The sequence below is a fragment of the Lissotriton helveticus genome, chromosome 2_1 (genome assembly GCF_964261635.1).
Source record: "Lissotriton helveticus chromosome 2_1, aLisHel1.1, whole genome shotgun sequence".
In the NCBI taxonomy this organism is placed as follows: Eukaryota; Metazoa; Chordata; class Amphibia; order Caudata; family Salamandridae; genus Lissotriton; species Lissotriton helveticus.
The window spans coordinates 590,556,846-590,578,300 of record NC_136059.1 but is presented as its reverse complement, the minus strand read 5'-3'; the positions used below and the strand labels follow the sequence as shown (position 1 = coordinate 590,578,300).

At 48.9% G+C, this 21,455-nt stretch overlaps 1 protein-coding gene across 2 annotated transcripts in view; it reads left to right on the top strand.

Annotated features, from left to right (window-relative positions):
* Window positions 1-21,455, top strand: part of TNPO1 (transportin 1) — a 1,741,771-nt gene that overhangs the window by 767,009 nt on the left and 953,307 nt on the right. For both annotated transcript variants that reach the window (XR_013607056.1, XM_078675276.1), the window contains exon 7: window positions 16,556-16,678. Coding sequence is in view for 1 of the 2 variants with exons in the window: in XM_078675276.1 (XP_078531402.1) it covers window positions 16,556-16,678 (123 nt within the window). In the remaining variant the exon portion in view is untranslated. The remainder of the gene's footprint in view (window positions 1-16,555; window positions 16,679-21,455) is intronic.

Below are 21,455 nucleotides of genomic sequence, written 5' to 3'. Positions count from 1 at the left end.
GAATTCCCTAATGGACAGGAAATGCATGTCTTGCTCTGATTTTTACTGCCTTCTGCGCTGAAAAATCAGTGTGAACAGCACCACTCTGTGCGCAATAGCACGGGGCCATGCAAGTTGATTTTGCTTCCACTTGGGTGGAAAATCTACTTGGAGAGCAGCCCTCTGACCATGACCGCCAGTGTTCGAAAATATTGATGGAAGTCCTAGCAACTGGAAGTCACACTGCCAACGCCAAAACTCGCTCACGTTTGCATTCTGTTGCCTTGTGGTGTTCCTGTAGTCATATTTCGATTAGTGGACCGATAAATACATTGATCTGGTCACAATAGGTGTAAATCCACAAACCAATTTCAACAGTGGTATACTGTTGTAACTGGACAAAGTCATGTCCCTGCAAAATACTGTGCATTGAAAGGAATATAAAGGCAATAGCACATAGCATCAACAAAAGTGCTTCTGGATGTCAGACGGACTGCAAACTCTCCAGTAGGTATGTTCAGGGAGGATCCCATAGGTCTCTAGGGCGGAAAGATTGTGGTGTAGGATTAATATCAAACTGGGAAAGGGCTTTAAGCCAGTCCTGAAATGTAGGAGAACTACCCCAGTCCTAGAACATTGCAACTCCGCATCTACCTATTAAAATAATTATTGCAGTTAGTGTTTTCTATGACCTTTCCCAGTGACCCTCGTGTATCCTAAGAGATCTCTGTGCAGATTTGAATAGTTGTCTGCAGAACTTGTGTATTTGAGGCCATACCCACGCTAGATTCAAGAACACGGAGTCCAGGGTGGAGCCCCTCCAGCAGTTAGTCTAGTCAAAGTGACTACAGTGGTGCAAAGACTGAGGAGTATAATAGGACTGATGCAGGAATTTGTAATGTATATGTCACAGAGGCCAAGACCTATGCTGCAGTATACCCGTATGTCCTCCTGATGCCTCACCTGATGTTGTCTTGTTATGCTGACATCAGAACCAGTTGTTACTGCCAGATCCTTGGGTTCTTCCCTGGAATCGCACCAACCGCACTCCTCCTTTCACCCCTTCCCTGACTCAGTTGTGCCTGGTCACCAGCCGCCCCAGCCCTTTCATGGCCATAGACGTAACTCCCACAGATTATGAGGGAAGTAAATCCAGTTTATTGTCCAATCCCACCCCCCTCAGGGTGCCGCCGCCTCTAAGCCGTCTAAGCTACACTGTCCACATTCTGAAGTCACACCTGATTACTTCTCAAACACTACCTTTCATTGTAGCCATTGTGGACACGGTGCAATTCTGCGTGTACCCTCCAGAGCTGAGAGTCTGGTATGTTCAAGCCATTATCCAGATGTTTTAGCTTCAGTCCTGGATCTCAGCGAGATGGAATTTGAGACTGCTGGGTCTAATGGTCTCCTGCTTCCTGCACATGCATATTATTTACAACAAGGGTGGTGATGGACAGAGTCTCTGAATTAAGCAGAGTACTCTCACCCAGTCAAGAGATCAGGGCTAGATCCAACACCGTTTTTTAGCTCATTGCACCATCCCAGTTTCAGAACCTGGCTGTATGCAAATTAGTCTGTCCCTGGCCCAGTGCATCATGGGAACAGGGCAGACCAGACTACAAAAGCCAATTCTTACACTGGGAAGGAAACAAGCTTCCGGGGACCGGTTTCTGCCATTTCAGGCGTCTTCGGCCCGGCTTGCTTGAATCCTGATGGTGCAATGAGCAAGGGACTCACATCTGAGTATACCCTTCCACGCTTAGGGTGGACAAAATTATTTACAACAAGGGGTGGTGATGGACAGAGTCTCTGAATTAAGCAGAGTACTCTCACTCAGTCAAGAGATCAGGGCTAGATCCAACACCGTTTTTTAGCTCATTGCACCATCCCAGTTTCAGAACCTGGCTGTATGCAAATTAGTCTGTCCCTGGCCCAGTGCATCATGGGAACATGGCAGACCAGACTACAAAAGCCAATTCTTACACTGGGAAGGAAACAAGCTTCCGGGGACTGGTTTCTGCCATTTCAGGCGTCTTCGGCCCGGCTTGCTTGAATCCTGATGGTGCAATGAGCAAGGGACTCACATCTGAGTATACCCTTCCACGCTTAGGGTGGACAAAATTATTTACAACAAGGGGTGGTGATGGACAGAGTCTCTGAATTAAGCAGAGTACTCTCACCCAGTCAAGAGATCAGGGCTAGATCCAACACCGTTATCTGATCTTTGGACTGGGTAAGAGTGGTCTGCTTAATTCAGACACTCTGTTCATCACCACCCCCTTTTCTGTATCGTTTTTGGCCACTATAGGTGTGGCAGGGTATACTCAGACATGAGTCCCTTTCTCACTGCTCCATCAGGATTCAAGCAAGCCGGGCCGAAGAGGCTGAAATGCCAGAAACCGGTCCCCGGTAGCTTGTCTCCTTTCTGGTGAAGAATTGGCTTTGTAGTTTGGTCTGCCCTGTTCCCATAATGCACTGGGCCAGGGACAGACTAATTTGCATTTAGCCAGGTTCTGAGCTGGGATGGGGCAGTGAGATAAATAACGGTGATGGATCAAGCCCTGATCTTTGGACTGGGTAAGAGTGGTCTGCTTAATTCAGACACTCTGTTCATCACCACCCCCTTTTCTGTATCGTTTTTGGCCACTATAGGTGTGGCAGGGTATACTCAGACATGAGTCCCTTTCTCACTGCTCCATCAGGATTCAAGCAAGCCGGGCCGAAGAGGCTGAAATGCCAGAAACCGGTCCCCGGTAGCTTGTCTCCTTTCTGGTGAAGAATTGGCTTTGTAGTTTGGTCTGCCCTGTTCCCATGATGCACCGGGCCAGGGACAGACTAATTTGCATTTAGCCAGGTTCTGAGCTGGGATGGGGCAGTGAGATAAATAACGGTGATGGATCAAGCCCTGATCTTTGGACTGGGTAAGAGTGGTCTGCTTAATTCAGACACTCTGTTCATCACCACCCCCTTTTCTGTATCGTTTTTGGCCACTATAGGTGTGGCAGGGTATACTCAGACATGAGTCCCTTTCTCACTGCTCCATCAGGATTCAAGCAAGCCGGGCCGAAGAGGCTGAAATGCCAGAAACCGGTCCCCGGTAGCTTGTCTCCTTTCTGGTGAAGAATTGGCTTTGTAGTTTGGTCTGCCCTGTTCCCATGATGCACTGGGCCAGGGACAGACTAATTTGCATTTAGCCAGGTTCTGAGCTGGGATGGGGCAGTGAGATAAATAACGGTGATGGATCAAGCCCTGATCTTTGGACTGGGTAAGAGTGGTCTGCTTAATTCAGACACTCTGTTCATCACCACCCCCTTTTCTGTATCCTGCACATGCAGGCTCTGCAGTGGGACCACAAGCTCCAGTGGCGCAGCATCAGCGGAATCTCCCCAACCTGGTCCAGATTTCAGGGAAGGTTGAAAATCCGCTATTGAGTCTGCGGCAGACCCTCTTCTTTCATCACCCAGAGCGGACAGTGGTGACTGATGAATCACTTCTGTGTTGGGACGGCCACCTGGGAGAGGAGTCCCAGCTCCACATCAACCTTCAACCTTCTGGAGCTGAAGGCCATCCGGTTGGCATTGAAAGCCTTCCTCCCATCCATCAAGGACGACACTACCGCTATGTGGTATTGCCAAACATGGTGGGTTTGGGTCATGGACTCTATGCTGAGGGCCTGCACCTCTTGACATAGCTGGACTACCAGGACATCTTTCTGGTTGTGCAACTCTTAACGGGGGTCTCTGAACACTGGGAAACAGCCATTACAACGCGGCTGTTACTTTGCAGACCGTTACATCGCATGCGTTACAACACATTCGACGTAACCACGCTTACACTTTGACGCGGGCCATTACATTGCATGCGCATTTAAAACGCATGTGATGTAATGGCGTCGGAGCACAGGCAGCAACGCAAGAACCGGGTGCAGAGACTCCGCGACGCTGGGAACGGGACCAGGCCACGAGGAAGGAGAGAAGTAAGTGGGATAAGGGTTTAGGGTAGTCCAGGTGGTAGTAGTGTTGGCGTTAGGGCTTAGGGTAGTGTCAGGGGGTTGTAGTGTATGCTAGTGTTTTAGTTTTTTAGGGCTCAGGGTAGTGTCAGGGGGTTGTAGTGTATGGTATTGGTTTAGGCTTTAGGGTTGTGTAAGCAGGTCCGGGCTAGGGTTGTGTTTTGAGTACTGTTTTGGGGTAGTTTTAAATTATGTACTGTAGGGTATTACTGTGGACTGTATGTTTGTAGGGTAGTGTGTTTGGGGGATATTTAGGTATTTAAATACATGCGGGAAAGTTGAGTCCGATGTAAAGGCATATTGTATGCATTTCAAAGGAAATGTGAACTAATGCCATGTGTTGAAAAAACATGCGTTGTGACGGTACATGCGAACTAAAAACTGCGTTGTAAACGCACACGTTGTTTTAGTTTGTGATGTACGTCATACATCTCTGAACACTACTGCAGACGAGCTCAGCTGTCGAAGCTTTGTGGCTCACTAATGGTATCTACATTCAGAGGTGGTGCAAGGTCAGTTCAAAGAACCTTGGCTCGAGTCATTTGCCTCTGCTTAGAATAGGTAATGTCAGCAGTGTTTGTACGCTGGAGTTTCCAAAGTTGCTCTCCCTTGGTGACGTATTCTCCTTGGGGTGGAAATCGGGTCTCCTGTATGCCGTTCTGCCGATACCACTCCTGCCCTGGAGTTCTCAAGAAGATTAGGACTGACTGGGTCCAACCCCGCCTGGTGGCTCTTACTGAGCAGGGAGAGTTTGGTATCCAGAACCTTCTGAGCATGAGCAGCCTTCATCCAATCAGGCTGCCTCTTTGGGAGGATCTTCTGTCGCAGCAATGGGGCAGGGTCTTGTACTCGAACCAGTACACTCTACTATCATCCGTGGACATTGAGTGACAGAAGTTTAATGTCTTTGATCTTCCTTCCAGATTTGTGATGTAATTTTGGGAGTCAAGTGTGTCTTGATAAAGACCGTATAGGCCTGCCGCTGGGACAGGTTTGTGCCATGTTGACCCGCTTGCAGAATCCCTGTTGGCAATGCTGTTTGCGGTGTTCCTAGTCTGGCATGGCCTTACCATGGGCACTGTTGAAGGTTACCTGCCTGCCATTTTGGCTTTTTGGCGGTTGCCGGTTCAGCACTCTTTATTTCAGTCACATTTTGTGGTGCCATTTGTTAAAGGTTTGCAGCATCTCATCCTGTCTACCCCTTTTGGCATGCCCAATAAATCCATAATCTGGTCTTAGCTTTTGGGGAGGTATTGCTTGTGCGTCTATTCCAAAGTGAGGAGTCTGTAGTTAGAAGTCTCTATCGAAAGAGCAAGTTTCTTACCTTCGGTAACACTTTTTCTGGTAGCGACTCTTTTAACTAACCGCAGATTCTTCACTGACCTTCCTATCCTCCCTGTTCTGCAAAATTGGTCTTACACCCTAATGATCTGGTTAGATTCTGCACACTGGTCACACATCGTACCATCGTTGGCTACAGTGCACCAGCGTGACGCCTAAAGGTACTGTGCACATTACTGAGAATGCAGAGCCGATCAGCACCACCTACCGGCATGCAAAGGTACTGCTTAAGATTTTCTGGTTCCAGTGTGACGCCTGGGGGGGTATTCTGAGGTGCAGAATCTGCAGTTCGAGTCTCTACCAGAAGAAGCATTACAGAAAGTAAGTAACTTGTTCATTAGGGACAGCAAAACCTCCCTTCTCATAAGGAAGCTGCATTTTGACTCTTTGGATTCTTGATTGATTGTTGGATCAGATAAGTTAGATTAGGAGAGCGTTATGACTTGTATCTAAGAATCTTCTTTTGAGTCCAATTAAACATTTTTGAAAGAGATATAGAGGTTTTGGTAGGATGGCCATTTTGATTAACCACATCCTGCCTGCAGTGTACAGGGGATGGTTTTATCCATCTTTTCAGTAGTCAGTGAGGCCAGGTACACACCATAAGCATCTCTCAGGCTGGTGCCTAGATTCCTATGAAATTAGATTCCAGGGTACTTAATAGGTTCCATATGCCATTGAATTGGAAACTCCAAAAGAGGGGGAAAAGGAGGCACCTGTTAATGGGACTATTACAGTTAGCCTAGATCATCTCTCGAAACCGATGACCTATCTGAACCAGTGGGTTCAAGGTTTGCTCATAGTCTTTTACTAGACCTGTTGTCCGAGGGTGCTATCAAACAGGTGCCATACTCTTCAAAGTGGTCAGAATGCTACTAATTTTACCTCTTTGTTTGGAAGAAGGATGGCGGTCTCGGGTCTATTTTAGACCTCTGACTGCTTTCTGAGGAAGGACAGGTTCAAACTGCGCACTATGGCTCAGATCATGCTGGCCCTGGGAGACTGGATAGTATGCTTGGACTTGCAGCCTATTTCCATATACCCGTCCTTCACAGGCCTTAGCTGTGGTTCAAGGTAGGCCAGGAAACTTTGAATTCACCCTGCTCCTCTTTGGCATTCTCTCCATCCCTCTGGTGTTCACAAAAGTAGTGGCTGTGGTTAGTGTCCATCTTCGGGGGTTAGGATTACATGTTTTCTCATACCTCGATGACTGGCTGCTAAAGGCGGGCTCAGCGTAGTCAGTTGTAGATCACCTACTCCGGATGTCATTGGGTTTCATCATTGAGCCCCTCCTCAGCTCTGTACAGAGACATCCATTCACTGGGATGTTTCTGGACACGGTGTCATTCAGGGCACGTTAGGAACTCTCTATATGATCCAGATGTTTTCGCATTCGTTTTGGCTTTCATGATTATGATTCAGGCTTATTGGTCTGCTAGCCTTATTCATCCTCCTGATCTCAAATGCCAGGTGATAAATGCAGGTTGTACAGTAAGCCTGGCATCGGGGATACCTCTTTTACTCCATTTGGACCTCGAGTGACCTAATGCAGGCCTTGCAGTAGGGTTGACAGCAGGTTGCAGCCTGGCCTGTAGCAAGCCACTTTCCCTTCCCACCCTTTGTTCAATCATGCCAGATGCATCGCTATTGGGTTGGTGTTGAGGAGGAGAGGAGAGATTGTACTTATGTGAGGTGGTGCTCAGAGGCCTCCGATCTCCAACTAAGAGCTAGCTCCATATCTGTCTTCTAAGCATTTGAGCAATCAGTCGGGCCCTAAAAGGCTTCCTACTGTCTAACAAGAGGCGCAGGCAGGAACTTAAGGACAACACATCTGCCTGTAACAAGCAGGGTGGAGTAGAATCCTGGAGCCTTTGTGGAGAGGCGCTACGTATCTGGAGGTGGCTGAACAGGCAGAACATCTCCTTTGATATTCAACCACCTGGAGGGGTCTCTAAATGCCAGAGTGGGCAAACTGAGCAGGTGTTGCCTGCTGTGTTCATCCTCAGGTGGTACAGGGTATCTTCGTATTGTGTGGTACTTCCAAGCTAAATCTGTTCACCATTGACCAATGCAGTGTCTACATTTCTGCATGCTGGACTTTCTTCCAGTCCACTCATCAGGAGGAAAATTATTTCTGGAATGGTAGGATATTTCCTATGCTACCTCTTTCCTTGGATTCTGAAGCAGATGAAAGTGGACCATGCAGAAGTCCTCCTCACCTAAAACTGGCCCAGGAGAGTGGGGTACCTAGAGCAGTACTCCAGCAACTATCCTTCTATAAGGCTTCCACTTAAGGATGACCTCCTTTCTCGGCAATACAACAGAGTTCTGCATCGGTCTGCACAATCTACATTCATGGAGATTGAGTAGCAGCACCTAAAAGCTTGCCTTCCTGACTTGGGTAGTTGATGTCACCCTTTCAGCCAGGTGCCCTTCCATGAACTCGATTTACCCTGGTACCTGGCTTCCGTGCACAGGGGTGGTACTTAAATGTGGATCGGCTCCGTCACTTCCTGGGTGATACAGAGTCTCTGTGGAACCACACAGCTCCACTTAACGGCCCGCAGGAGCATTGCTAAACAATATTTCAAATCCAATCTGGCGCCTTGAAATATTCTAAATCTGCGGGCATCCTCCAGAAAGAATGTTACCAAAGATAAGTAACTTTTTTTTCTTCCATTGCAGTTTGAAATTAGTAAAAATGCTCTCATAATTAAATACTTAATTAGTGAACTGAAGGTAAACTCAAAAAGGAACATATTGTTTCAAACTGCTTATGTTTAGATATTCATTTTTGAGTGTGTCATATTGATCAACATGCATCCATGCTGGCAGTGCTTTAAAATAATACAACAAGGGCCACTGTATTAGTTAACCTGCCGGGAAGATCTTTACTGTACTTGTGCATCTTTAGTGCTTATGGCAAGATCTGTCTAGGAAATAAGTGTTGCCAGTCTGAGTTGCTTGCGCTGTCACATGTTAAATGTGTGTTCCATTGAAAGTATAAACCTAAAAGACCAATCCAAAACTGCACCCTTATATAATAGACTCCAGTTAGAGTGATGTTGGGATCTCCTTTCAAGGTTTTAGTAGAAGCACTACTTATTTAAAACAATTGTTCATTTTATAAGACGTCAAACAAAAATGTTTTCAGATTAACATAAAATAGTCCTCATCTGTAGTTTATACAAGTACATTTTATTTAGTAAAAAGAAAAAAACGTGTTCAGAGAGGTCTGCAGTGTTTGTGCGCACATATGCTGATGCCATCCGTCTTCAATTGGACTAAAAATAAAACCCCTTCACTGATGCCTGAAATGCATATACTGTAGTCGGCAGCCATCTTAGAAAAGTCAGAAGATTTGAAGATGGCTGCCTGTCAATAGTGCGGTAGGTGGTAAGAAAGTTAAGGTTGGGGCGTGGCCAAGCAGTATGGCCGACAGGACATGAGCTCCGCCAGCTCCCGTCCTGAGGACCCGAATATCCTTTAAATAGATCCTGTTGGGCATTTTCCTAGCCTGTACCGAGAACCGGAGGCTCCTTCTGTGCTGGTGACCCCCTGGCCGGCCGCTGAAAGCGGTGATCCGCGGGTTTTTCCCGCATGTAGAACTGGAGCTGTGGGGACCGGACCTCTACCTACGTGAGGCCGGGGACTGAGGCCTAGTCCGGAGCGGTGTCACGGGAGAGGACTTGCCTCCCTGTGCTCCAGGGAGGTCGTACTGCCGCCTGCTGGACGGCGGAGCCCACTGCCATCTGGGCTCAGCCTTGGGAGAGGACGTGTGTGGCCGGTGGGCTCTATGGACCGCACACGCAGTTTGGATCCGGCCCAGGGATGCAGAGGTGAGACGTGACGGCCACCCTTCCCCCCAGGCATTGCCTCAGCGTTGGTGTAGGAGCCTCCCGATCGGGTGAGCGCTCCTTGGGACAGACCTCCTTCTGCCTTGGGGGATTTGGAGGGCTAGCCTGCTGACTGCTGACTGCGACGGCCGGGGCGAGAGTGGTGCTGAGGGACATCTGCGACCGAATCTGGGCCCTTCCCCTGCAGAGCCGCCATTTTGCATCAGTGGCGGGGAGACCATTGGCCGCAGCGGTGGAGCCGGGGGGCTGTGAGGCTCGTTGAACCGGGCTGGAGAGTTGCGGCGACCCACCCCAGCTGTGGCCCTGTTGTGGTGCGGCCTGGAGCCCTGGGGGGCCGTGATTGTAGACATCGGAGTGGGTGGCCATGGATCGGGCTGCCTGACTGTCGTGAGGATCCTGCTTCCGGTGCCGGCCTACATGCCCTGAGCCTCGCTGCTGATCTGATGGACAAGGTGTGTGCAGCAGGATATTGCCGTCTGGCATTTTTGCGGGCCTCCCTCCCTACTCGGGCACCCCCTGGGGGGCCTGCTGGCGGCGCCGGATAGCCCCTGCGAACGCTCCTGCTCAGGCGGAGGGAGGTGGGCATCACACCCCTGATTGCGGCAGTGTGGTCTAGACTGAGATGCCTCGTTGGCGCTACTGGCCCTTCCCGGGTGCCCCTATTTGATGCAGCCTGCAGATTGCTGGGAGTGAGGTCTGGACTACCGGCTTTACCCGCTGTGAAGACACCTGGGGGCACACGCCAGGGCGGCACTGGTTGAGAGCAGTCCTTGGTGGTCAACTGGGAGGGTTCCTGTGACTCTTTGCGACTCGCAATGCGAAAGGACAGGATGTCGGGGTCCACCCAGCCGAACACCATCACGCAATACACTACCCAGCGGCTGCCCTCGCAACGCATTACGCGGCAGACGGGTCAGGAGGAGGGACCGGACGGGCCGGCGGAGCACTCCCGGGCGGAGCTGTTGAAAGCAATACAGGGCTCCCACACTGCGCTGGAGCGACAGATCGAGACCGTGTCGATTGATGTCAATCTTCTGCGCACGGATCTCCGGAAAGTTGTGGATAAGGTATCGGACGCAGAGGGCAATATTGCCCAACTACAAGGGGAGGTGGCCTCCCTCAAGAAGACGGTCACACACCTCACAGCCACGACGCATGCCCTGGAGCGGAGAGCAGAAGACGCAGAGGGAAGAGCGCGTCGGAGCAACATTAGAGTCCTGGGTGTACCGGAACGATTGGAGGCGGGTAATGCCGAACGCTTCCTAGAGACCTGGATCCGCACCCATCTGTGCCCGCAGGGCCTGTCGAGTGTGTTTGTCATTGAGCGGGCGCATCTGGCCCTGGTTCCTCCTCCGCGACCAGGTGAGCCCCCGAGGGCACTGATTGCCAAGATCCCGAATTATAAGGACCGGGACTGTATCTTGAAGGCGGCGAGGGAAAAGGCGACACTCACCATTGAGAACTGCCGCGTGTCAATTTATCCTGACTACACCCAGCAGGTGCAGGAACAACGGAAGTCTTACCTGGGTGTCCAGCAAAAACTCCGGGAGATGAAGCTACAATACATGCTACTGTACCCAGTCAAGCTCAAGGTGATTTTGCAGGACCGGGCACACTTCTTTCAATCCCCAGCGGAGGTCTGGGAGTGGCTGGAGATCCGGGACGACGACCTGCCCCCGGGAGAGCGTGGGGGGCCCTGTGAGACATGGGGGACCCGACCTCAGAGGAGACGTTGTGGTAGAAGCAGACGCCGATCTGGATCGGAGGGCCCCGAGGGGCCTAGAGTCACAGTGAAAGAGGATGGTGCTTTGCTTCTGAGGCCCCCAGTGGCAGAGGCTGGACCGGAGGGCCCCGGCACGTCCGGCACTGGAGAGGTTTTGGTTCCGGACACATTGCAGGACACGGTGCTGGGTACAATTTCTACGGCCCCAGTGATCCCAGAGACTGGACTTTCCGAGTCATTGATGGGGACGGCTCCGTCTTGAGGTACTGTCTGGCCTATGTTCTGCTCTGGTGAGGAATGACTATGGCCCATGTTGTTCACCCTTGGTTGGCGGGATGGAGCGAAGGACTTGCACCCTGCTAGAGGGGGGCTATGTGACAGGGGGTGGACCGGCCTGGGCGGTGAGGACCCGGCCTGCGGTTGTTAATTTTGATTAAGCCCTATGACTGTCCTGTACGTTGGGTCCTGTAGGGGGCTGGAGGGGGTGGGGGGGGGGGGGGGTGGTGTTGGATTGATTGTTGTGTGAGTGAGTGTTGTGTGGGACGAATGGGGTGGCTGTGTACGTCCTGGCACTGGCAGGGGGAGGGCAGGGTAGCATGTTTTGTTGTTGCTGTCATCTAGCTTGGGGGTGGGGGGTCCTGTTTTGGGGGGGGGGTGTGGGATTGGGGTGTTTGTGTGGTGGGTGGGGTCGGAAGGGGAAGTTGTTGCAGGCATCAAGTGTACAATTGTTCGGAATCGAGAGTGGTTGACTGAGTGAGCTGGACTTGCTGGCTTGGATGGTGTTCGGGCCCAAGGGTGGCGGATCGCAGATTGTGTATATGACAGCCCAGATGGGCTTATTCCTCGATTATGGATTTTAAATTCCTAACCTGGAACGTGCGTGGCTTGGGCACCTGCACTAAGAGCCACAGGGTCCTTTCCTTCCTCCGACGCCATGGGGTATCCGTTGCATGTCTCCAAGAGACCCACTTGAACGAGGAGGGTGCTTAAAAACTTTCCAAAAAGTGGAGGGGCCAGTTATTCCATTCCTCCTTCTCCACTTATGCCAGAGGGGTTATGATCTGGGTGGCGCCTGGGGTTCCCTGTGCCGTTCAGTATGTTGAGGCGGATGTGGAAGGCAGGTACCTGCTATTGCGGGTCAAAATAGATGGCAGGGACTACCTGCTCTTGAATTCCTATGCCCCGAATATAGATGACCCTGGCTTCTTCTCCCGCCTTCAGGAGCTCGTCGCCTCGGACCTAGACGCCCCCTTCATATGGTTTGGGGACTTCAATTGTGTGTTGGATCCGGATTTGGATCGACACCCCCCTCGTTCTGGAACGGAGCCGCGTATGACAGCGCGACTCCGGGAAGTGATGCATAATCTGGGAGTTGACGATGTGTGGCGTATGGGCCACCCCACTCAGAGGCTCTATACCTGTTATACCCCGACGCATGACACCCATAGCAGACTGGATCGTATCCTCGCTGCTAATATCACCGCGTCCCTCTCCTTGACGGTTACCCACCAGGCCCGGTTTCTATCGGACCATGCTCCGGTGACGTGCGCGGCGCAGTGGGTCGACCAGGCTTCCCGTCCCCGCACGTGGCGGATGCCGGTGGACCTCCTACAGGACCAGGTGGCGAAAGATCATGTGGAGACGGCCCTGACTGATTATGTCAATCTGAATTGGGAGGACGATACTCTGGCCTACTCTACTAAATAAATGGGAGGCCCTGATGGCGGTGGTGCGTGGGGCCTGCATGGGCCTCACCTATGGGGTTCGGAAGCAACTACTCCGTGAGTTGCGGGTTGCGGAGGACAGACTCCGTATCTGTCAGTCTATGACGGATCCCGCTGATTCGGACCGGGAAGAGGAGAGGGACGCCCAGGTGTCTGTTCATGACATCCTTACACATCTGGGTAGGTTTACATTGGGTCGGTACCGGCAGCGTCTCCACCGTGAGGGGGACAAGTCTGGTCGCCTATCGGCATGGATCCTTCGGCGAGAATTTGCTCCGGAGAGGATAGTTGCCTTACGACTCCCGCTGGAACCATGGCACACTCGGAGTCCGCTATTCTCGAAGTGCTCCGTTCGCACCTGCAGGCGGTGTACACCGCCGACCCCTCGGTCACGGAGGCCTCCTACCAGCCCTACCTCCAGGGATTGGCTCTACAGACCCTTTCAGAGGACGCGGTGAAAGACCTAGACGCGGTATTGACGCTACAGGAGATCAGTGTGGCGTTAACCACCCTCCCACGGGCCAAGGCTCCGGGCGGGGACGGCTTCCCGCCTGAATTATATCAGTCGTTTGGGGATGCCTTGGGCCCCCTCCTTTTGCAGGTCGACAATGAAGCGCTGGAGTGTGGCGTTCTCCCATCCACCATGAATCAGTGGGAGGTCTGTATGCTTTTGAAGCCGGGAGGGGGGCGGGGGGGGGACAGTTGAGACCCTGCGGCGTTGCGGCCTATCACTCTGATCAATACGGACGTTAAAATCCTTACTAGGCTTCTGGCCACCAGGCTGGCGCCTCACATGACGCACTTGGTCCATCAAGACCAGTGCGGATTTATCCCTGGCCGCAACACTGCAATGAACCTGCGTCGTCTGAATCATATCCTTCACGAGGTGCGTGACAGTTAGGAGCCCCACGTCCTGGTGTCGATTGACCTGGCTAAGGCCTTCGACACTGTCAGTTGGGAGTATCTGCTGGAGGTGCTCAAAAAGGTGGGACTGGGACCCGTGTTCTGTACTTGGGTCCGAATCCTGTACGGGGCACCCCGGGCTAGGGTGCGGCTCGGGTCGGCCCGCTCCGAGGAGTGGCCGTTGGAGAGGGGTACTCGACAGGGGTGCCCCCTGTCGCCGCTTCTATTCGCTCTGGCGATGGAGCCCTTGCAGGTCACCATTCGTACAGAAATGGAACAGTGGGGTATCAGAGTGGGAGACTCTGTGCATGTGATTTCCCTCTATGCAGACGACGCCCTGTTCTATTTAACCTCCCCGGGAGACTCGCTGCCCGTTTTATTGCGGTTGCTGGACCGCTTTGGTGCGGCCTCAGGGCTGCGCATAAATCCTGATAAATCCCTGATTTTTCCTCTGGCGGGCTGCGGTATCGACCCGGGAGTGGACCTACCGGGCTTGGGGCTGAGGTGGGAACGGGAGGCCTTTCGCTATCTCGGCATTCAGGTGCCTTCGTGTGATGACCAACTGCTGATCCGCAACGCTGAACGGGTGCTCCACTCTCTGCAACAATCTGTGTCCTTCTGGAATACGCTGCCTCTTTCCCTTATGGGACGGTTAGCGGTTGCCAAGATGGTGATGTTGCCCAGAATGTTGTACGTCCTGCAAAACACGTTATGCCCGCTCCCCCGCGCACATTCCGCACGCTTAATACGCTGCTCACATCGTTACTCTGGGCGGGTGGCCGCAGTAGAGTAGCCCTACATACTGTGGTCCGGAGCTGGGAGGAGGGCGGCCTAGAGGCTCCGAGATTTGACCTCTTTTACTATGCGGCACAGCTCCTGCCAGCTGCGAGGTGGTTTGAGGGTACGAACAACTGGGAGCTGCAACTCCTGGCAGGCAGGGCCGACGAGACGGCCTTACAGGTGGCTCTGATGAAGGGTCGAGGGGCTGACGAGGCCCTGCCCTATGTGGTGCGCCATGCGGCTGGGGTCTGGCAGCGGTTCGTCGAGAAGATCTTGCGGCGGTCCCCCTTTCATAGGGAACTGCCGGTGTGGGTCTTGGCCCCGGTGCAGCTCATGGAGGAGCATATGTCCTTCCAGGAATGGCGGGACGGCGGATGCGAGACTCTGGCAGACCTCTACCCAGACGACTCCTTCGTGTCTTTTGAGCGTGCCACGGAGTCCTTTGACCTGAGCAGGGGACAATACCTGCACTACAGGGGACTCCAGGAGATGGCTCGGGCGACCTGGCCCCAGTTCCCTGAGGCGCCTTCATTGACCCACACCCTCAACGTCTTTCTTTCCTGTGGCAGGGGGAAGCGGCTGATCACCGTATTGTACTCAGCCATGCGACGGGACTCGGCCCCACCGGTCGCTCCGTCTTGGGCGGCCTGGGAGGTGGACTTGGGGATGGCGCTAGAGCCGGGACAACGCAAGCGTATTGGGCTCCTGACCCGGAAAGTGTCGTGCAATGCGCGGTTCAAATTGATCCACTTTAATTTTATGCATCGCACATACATGACCCCGGTCTCCCTGAACCGTATCTCTGCAGAGCGGAGGAATGACTGCCCTAGATGTGGGTTGGAAGGAGCCGTATTTTTACATCTGGCTTGGGAGTGCCCGCAGGTCGGTAGCTTCTGGAGGAAAGTGGTCCAGCACATTGGACGCATTACAGGTCTCCGTATTGCCCTGACCCCGCTTTATTGTCTCTTGGCCCTGGTCCCCAAGCCGAAAAAGAGAAACCTGTCCTACAAGCTACTACAGTTGTTATTGGTTCTGGCGCGGCGGCGCGTGGCTATCACTTGGATGGGGCAGAGGGCCCCTGAGCTGTCCCTCTGGCTTCGAGACATCAGAGAATGGTCCTTGGCCGAGGAAACGCACATGCAGTGCACGCGCCGGGATGCAAAGCTTCAGGAGGACCTACTGGCGTGGAGAATGATGTGTGCGGAGGAGTTACCCAGTGATGAGGTAGTGGGAGGTGAGGTGGAGAGACCTGAGTCGGAGTAGTGCTCTAAGCGGGCGCGCACTAATGTTCCTTACTGACTAGCTCTGTAATTTGCTTCGATCCCTGAAAGATTTCTCATAACTGATGTCTGTACCCTGTTGAGCCATACAGTGGTTACCGAACTGTTTACACGTACTTTATTGATGATGCCGAGTGTGGGGGGGGACTTGTTCTGTTGTTCATTGTTAGTTTGTGTTCCTTCTTGAATACTTACCTGTGGCGGCAGGTGGGAGGCGAGATCAACAGAAGAAGTGGGAGGGGCAATAAACAGGAAACAGCGGATATTAGTATTCCATATATACTCTGTGCAAACGTTTGTGTTTACTTTTATGGCACTTTACACCTACACGCCGCCTGGCCTCTGGGATGTAAGCTAAATGGCTGTGTCCTCCACTATGTGATGGCTTGGTTCCTCACGTTTATCAGTGCCTGTAAGTAGATTTGTTTGATCATGCCTTCTATGCTTTCCGCAATAAACCTATCTTTCAAAAAACAAAAAAAAGAAAGTTAAGGGTGAGAGGGACGGGGAGGAAATACCCCCTCCCCCTGCACTGCATAGCAAGGTTTGACGTCCGCTTTAGAAGGATGCATCACTTCGTAAAAATACTGAGACTAAAATATTCCTTGGTGCGACAAACGCAAGAATAAGGAGGAACACCATTAAATTAGGAACCGAGAAGTAAGTTAGAGAACAAAGTTATCCGATGTTTAGCAAGAGGCTGACCTAAAGCCAAATATATATATATATATATATATATATATATATATATATATATATATATATGTAGGAAACAATAGATTTAGCAGACAAGCTAAAACTGTGTGTAGCTGAGACCTTAAAGTATGGGCGTGTTGAAGAAATGCATATTTAAATGTCATGTAGTGTTTACTTTTTGTGTATTGTGAAGTTAAAAAAAATGCCGACTTCTGCTGCTACTGACACTAGATTTTTCTTAATTTTGTTTATGTAAACAGAATCTGTTTGCTTTGGCTGCTGATGAAGAACCTGAAGTCCGTAAAAATGTATGTCGAGCACTTGTGATGTTACTTGATGTACGAATGGATCGCCTACTTCCTCACATGCACAATATTGTTGAGGTAATGTTTTATTTATTGTACATCCAGAAATGTTTACTGGAACACGGGGTACCCCACTGAATCATTATCGAAATCCGGGGACCTCGCATTAAGTTATTATTGGAAGTGGGGACCCTGGCTTGAGCATTTCCGAAGATGTTAACCTCAAAACAATAGCCGAAACATACAGCAATAAACAATAATAAAACAAATGCACAGATAATAAATATTGATTAACAAATACTTTTTAAATAATCAAAATGTTCATTTTTAATGGCAAGGTTAGAGCTTTTCTAAATTCGGTTGAAGCTACTCATCATCCATACTATATTCTGTGTGATACACTTACATTGCTTCCACAAATCAATCTGTGGATATTAACTTACTTTTTAGCCTTCAATTTCAAATTCCTTCATATTGATGGAATGTTTCAAAATCTACTTTTTAATATATATATATATATATATCTCCAACGCGATCCTGGCACACTACATATTGCCACTGCTGCCAAACAGGTAAGGACCACTTCAGGCTGTTCAATTACAAAAGTGCTTTATTAAGGCATAGTTTCTTAAATGAAATAAACTAAAAAGGCAACTGCCTTACGCCCATGACGCGTTTTGACCGCTGCATCGCTGTCTTGATCATATACATATATATATATATATATATATATATATATATATATATATATATATATATATATGTGTATATATATATATATGTGTATGTGTATATATGTATGTGTGTGTAAAATCAAAATGAAAGTTTAAATCATGTTCTCGAACAAGTTAACTTTTGCTCTGTTCTCCTTTCTGCTCTGCCCCATTTCTATCCTCCCTTTCCCTTTCTTATCAAGAAATGCACAGTTCCTTATAAACAACTTTACGTTTTCATCCTTTGTCTTCCTCCTCAAAACCTCTTTACTCTAGCTTATGAATTGAATTGGCACTTTGCACTTTATTAATGTGATAACATGCACATAGAAAAGAGAAAAAAATGTACTTTACATGTATAGCAAAACAAGAAAATGATTTAAAGTCATGTAAAAGAATGGCGATTAATTGGTGCCAAAATTTGTGAATGAAGTCGGCAGTCTAGTTGTTTTTAATCATGGAAATGAATGATGGTTTGAGCACTGAGCACTTTAAAAAAACGTTCTAGACAGCCAGGACTCTATGGTCCAGTTGAAGACTGATTGCAGTCGAAACGCGTAGGCCGTCCATTTTGGACTTTTTTACACATGGTGTGTATTGAAAATAAACTAAAATAAATTACCCTACTGTTGTGGTGCCGTGACTTCCGTTGTATAAACTGAGAACGTGAAGATTCAAGGAAATATATATATATATATATATATATTTATATATATATATACTTCATCTTAAAATATCTCATTTTCTAAAGGGGTTAGGCTTTGATTGCAGTTGCTTTTTGACCAGTGGATTGGTCTTTAGGCTAGACCTAAAATTGATCAGTGCTAAGTGAGCCAATCCAAAATGATTCTGATGGACCCTTTTGTTGCCAGTGTGTTTAAATCAGAAGTCAGAACGTTGTAAAAATATTTCTATGAACACATTTTCCTCCTTTCTCTTGATATCCTTAGATAAATATTTAGGTTATTTGGCACGTGGAAGTATATTTGTTAGCGTAACCTATTCTCATGCCTTTGTGGACACCAGATATATGCATGGTCAAAAATATTTTCAATTTCTAAAACAAAACTTTGAGGGAAGAGTTGCTTTAAGTTGCCAGTGTGTTTATTTCTATATTTTGAACATTGTCTTCTGTGCAAGTGCATCACTTATGCATTTCAATAAATGATGCCCAGTCACTGTTTGTTCCACAATTTGTTTTGATGACAATATAAAATTCTAGCACCATGAGTTACCGTTTCAAATCCACAGATCTTCGGTTCTAATATCACAAACTCATTTCAGGATGGGTGGTGTACTTTGTTGGTCTTGAGGTGACTGGCTAGGAGATGATTTTGAAATGAAGTTCCTCATCATAGGAGCTTTACTGAGATTATGGAATTTAGTGATTAGCTATACCCGCTTGTGGTATACTGGAACATTCAAACAAGGATATATATTTGTAACATAAAAATTTATTTTTGTATTTTTATAATGGCCAACTAAATCTTACAGTTGAGCGTGCACAATCTACAACCTTTAAATGATTTTACAAGCATTTTTTAAAGTAACAAATGAAAGTATATGGGTGAATATTCCGTTCCATCTTACTGTTGGCAGCACGAAAAGTCATTATGATTTTAGGCTTCCTCGCCGAACATGGTGATATCGGAGGGCATGGCTCCAGCAAATCAGAAACAGTATTTTGCTTTTTGTCAATTGAATTCCTTACTGGCCTCTGCACTTTTTTGACTGAATTTTGACACTCTTCTTTGTGGTATTTCTGTAGCTCGAATCTAGCAAAAAGGCAGCGGAGCAGTGTACATAGTGAGTCAAAGACCTGAATAAGGTAATGAGTGATATGTTTGGGGCGATTAATGCATTGTGATTGTGTTTCAAGAGGGACACAGGGCGATCCTGATGGTTACAAGATTGGTGTTCCAGATCATGGGTGCATAGATGATAAAGGCCTGCTGCCTCATATTTTCTTTTTTTACACTTCTCCATCTGCATTCTGGTGGTATTTTGACTTCATGAGTGCTGAGAATCATTGGAGATGGTGAGCTTGTCTGCAGGATAAATGAGGGTGTTGGTTGTAATTACTTTGTAAATGATGTAGCTGGTTTTGAAGATGGTGCATGCTCGCAAGGGGAGCCAAAGGAGTTTAATCAGGGTAGTGATGATGATATATTTCTTCAGGCCCTGGATGAGACGTGCTTCAGTTTGTAGGATGACCTTAAGGGATGCCAGTGTACAGCCTGGAAGTCCATGAAGCAGAGAATCATCACAATCCGGATGCAAGAGTAGAAGAACTTGCTTGAACAGCAGTTCTGAAGTCGCTTTCTGAAGAAACGTTTTGCGCAGTCAGTGACTTGACATTCAGAGAAAGTTGTGGTTCGAAGCAATCATGGTTTATACCATTGAGCAATGTTTGTACTGTTTCTTGTTTGCACTTCTTGGCAGATAATAGGATTTCTTACTTGGTTGGGTTGAATTTCGGATAGGTGTGGGCATCCATGTCTGGATGATGTGCAAGCAGAGTTTGAGGCATTGACTGTCTGAAGAAGAAGAGACTTTCAAGTACAGTTGTGTATCATCTGCATTTTGGTGAATCTTAGTGATGTTGTTTGTGAGTAGAGCACCAAGCGGCACCATGTTAAATAGGAAGGTACCAGAAGACAGAATGGATCCCTCTGGGATTCCACAGGTGATGGAGGATCGGTTGGAACCTGGAGATGTCCTTGTGAACAAACTGGTGGCGATTATAGAAAGGTAGAAGGTACAAGTGAGGGACTTTGCATCCTTGTAAAAAGCTTGCTCTGTATATACTATACCGAAGTAAGATATAGTGTGCACAGTGTCCAGTGGATCCCCAAAGGCTAACAGAGGCTAAAGTAGATAATACTCAAGGTTTTATTTGTGGTAGTGTGGTCGAGCAATTAGTCTTAGCAGAGGGTAGTGTTAAGCATTTATTATAACACCTAGGCAAGAAATGATAGCATGCAGTCGAAGACTGAATCCAGACCAATTGCTTTGTATACAAAGTTATCTGGTTATTTTATTTCTACAACCAAGAAATACTTAGTTGCAGGTAACAGTTTTCAGAGCAGTAATACTTTTAAACATGCAGTATGCAGTGTTTTGCAAGGCAGAAGGAATGCTTTACAGTTTTAGAAATGCTTTTGTATTTCTCAATCAGAAACAGTAGCACTTAGCATTGCCAAAGATAGGAAGTTGTATGCAGTTTGTAAAATGCAGTATGTAAAATACAATGCAATCCTATGGTAGGAAAACAGTGTTAAGTGTTAGCAGATAAGTACTCAACTTACAATCCCAGTCTTTGGGGGTTTTGACGAACACTCAGTTTCAGGTAGGTACTGCACCCACCACCAGCGCCACTGGGCTGCTGTATGCAGAGATCACTGGGCCCAATGTAAATTAATGGAGACTTGAGCACCTCGAAGAGGCACGGTTTTCCGGTAAGTACCCGCGGTTTCAGGGCACAGACCCTTGGGGTTAAGATCAGCACAGGGGGGGCAATAAGGCAGCACCAAAGCTATACCACCAGCGGCACAGGAGTAGCAGGGTTTAAAATCGGTGTTGGGCGCCCAGTGTGTTGCAATGGGGAATCTCAGTTGAACAAAGAGGCTGCAGACTTGGACCAGGAGGCTGGCTGAAGGTAATCACTGGCTCTGCAGCTAAGTTGAAGGGATGGGGAAGGTTGAGGCACCGTCTGTTGAGCTCCCAAGGCCGAAGAGTTGAGGATAAAGGGGTACCTTTTGGTGTGCAATCCTATTGTTCGGAGCCTGTCATGGTCAGAGGTACCCTTCGTGTAGAGACTGCAGGCGACTTCGTGGGGTCCAGGAGATATCAGCCACCAATGGAGACTAGGGCAGGTTCTCTGGGGAGACTTCACAGGACAGGCGAGCCACTCGAACTCGGGCCATGGGCGCCGGGTGCAAATTCGCTGGGGTCGCGAATCTGCTTGAATCCGGAATCTTTTGTGTAGTTTCTTTTGGACATAGCTGCTATCCTCGGGAGATGTGGTCTTGGCTGAAGAGTTACTGTAAGCACAGAAGGTACAGCAGCTATTGGTAAGGGTCACTATTAGTGCCTATACCTAGCCATTAACAGTGGGATTCTCAAACTTGGGTGGTCCCAGA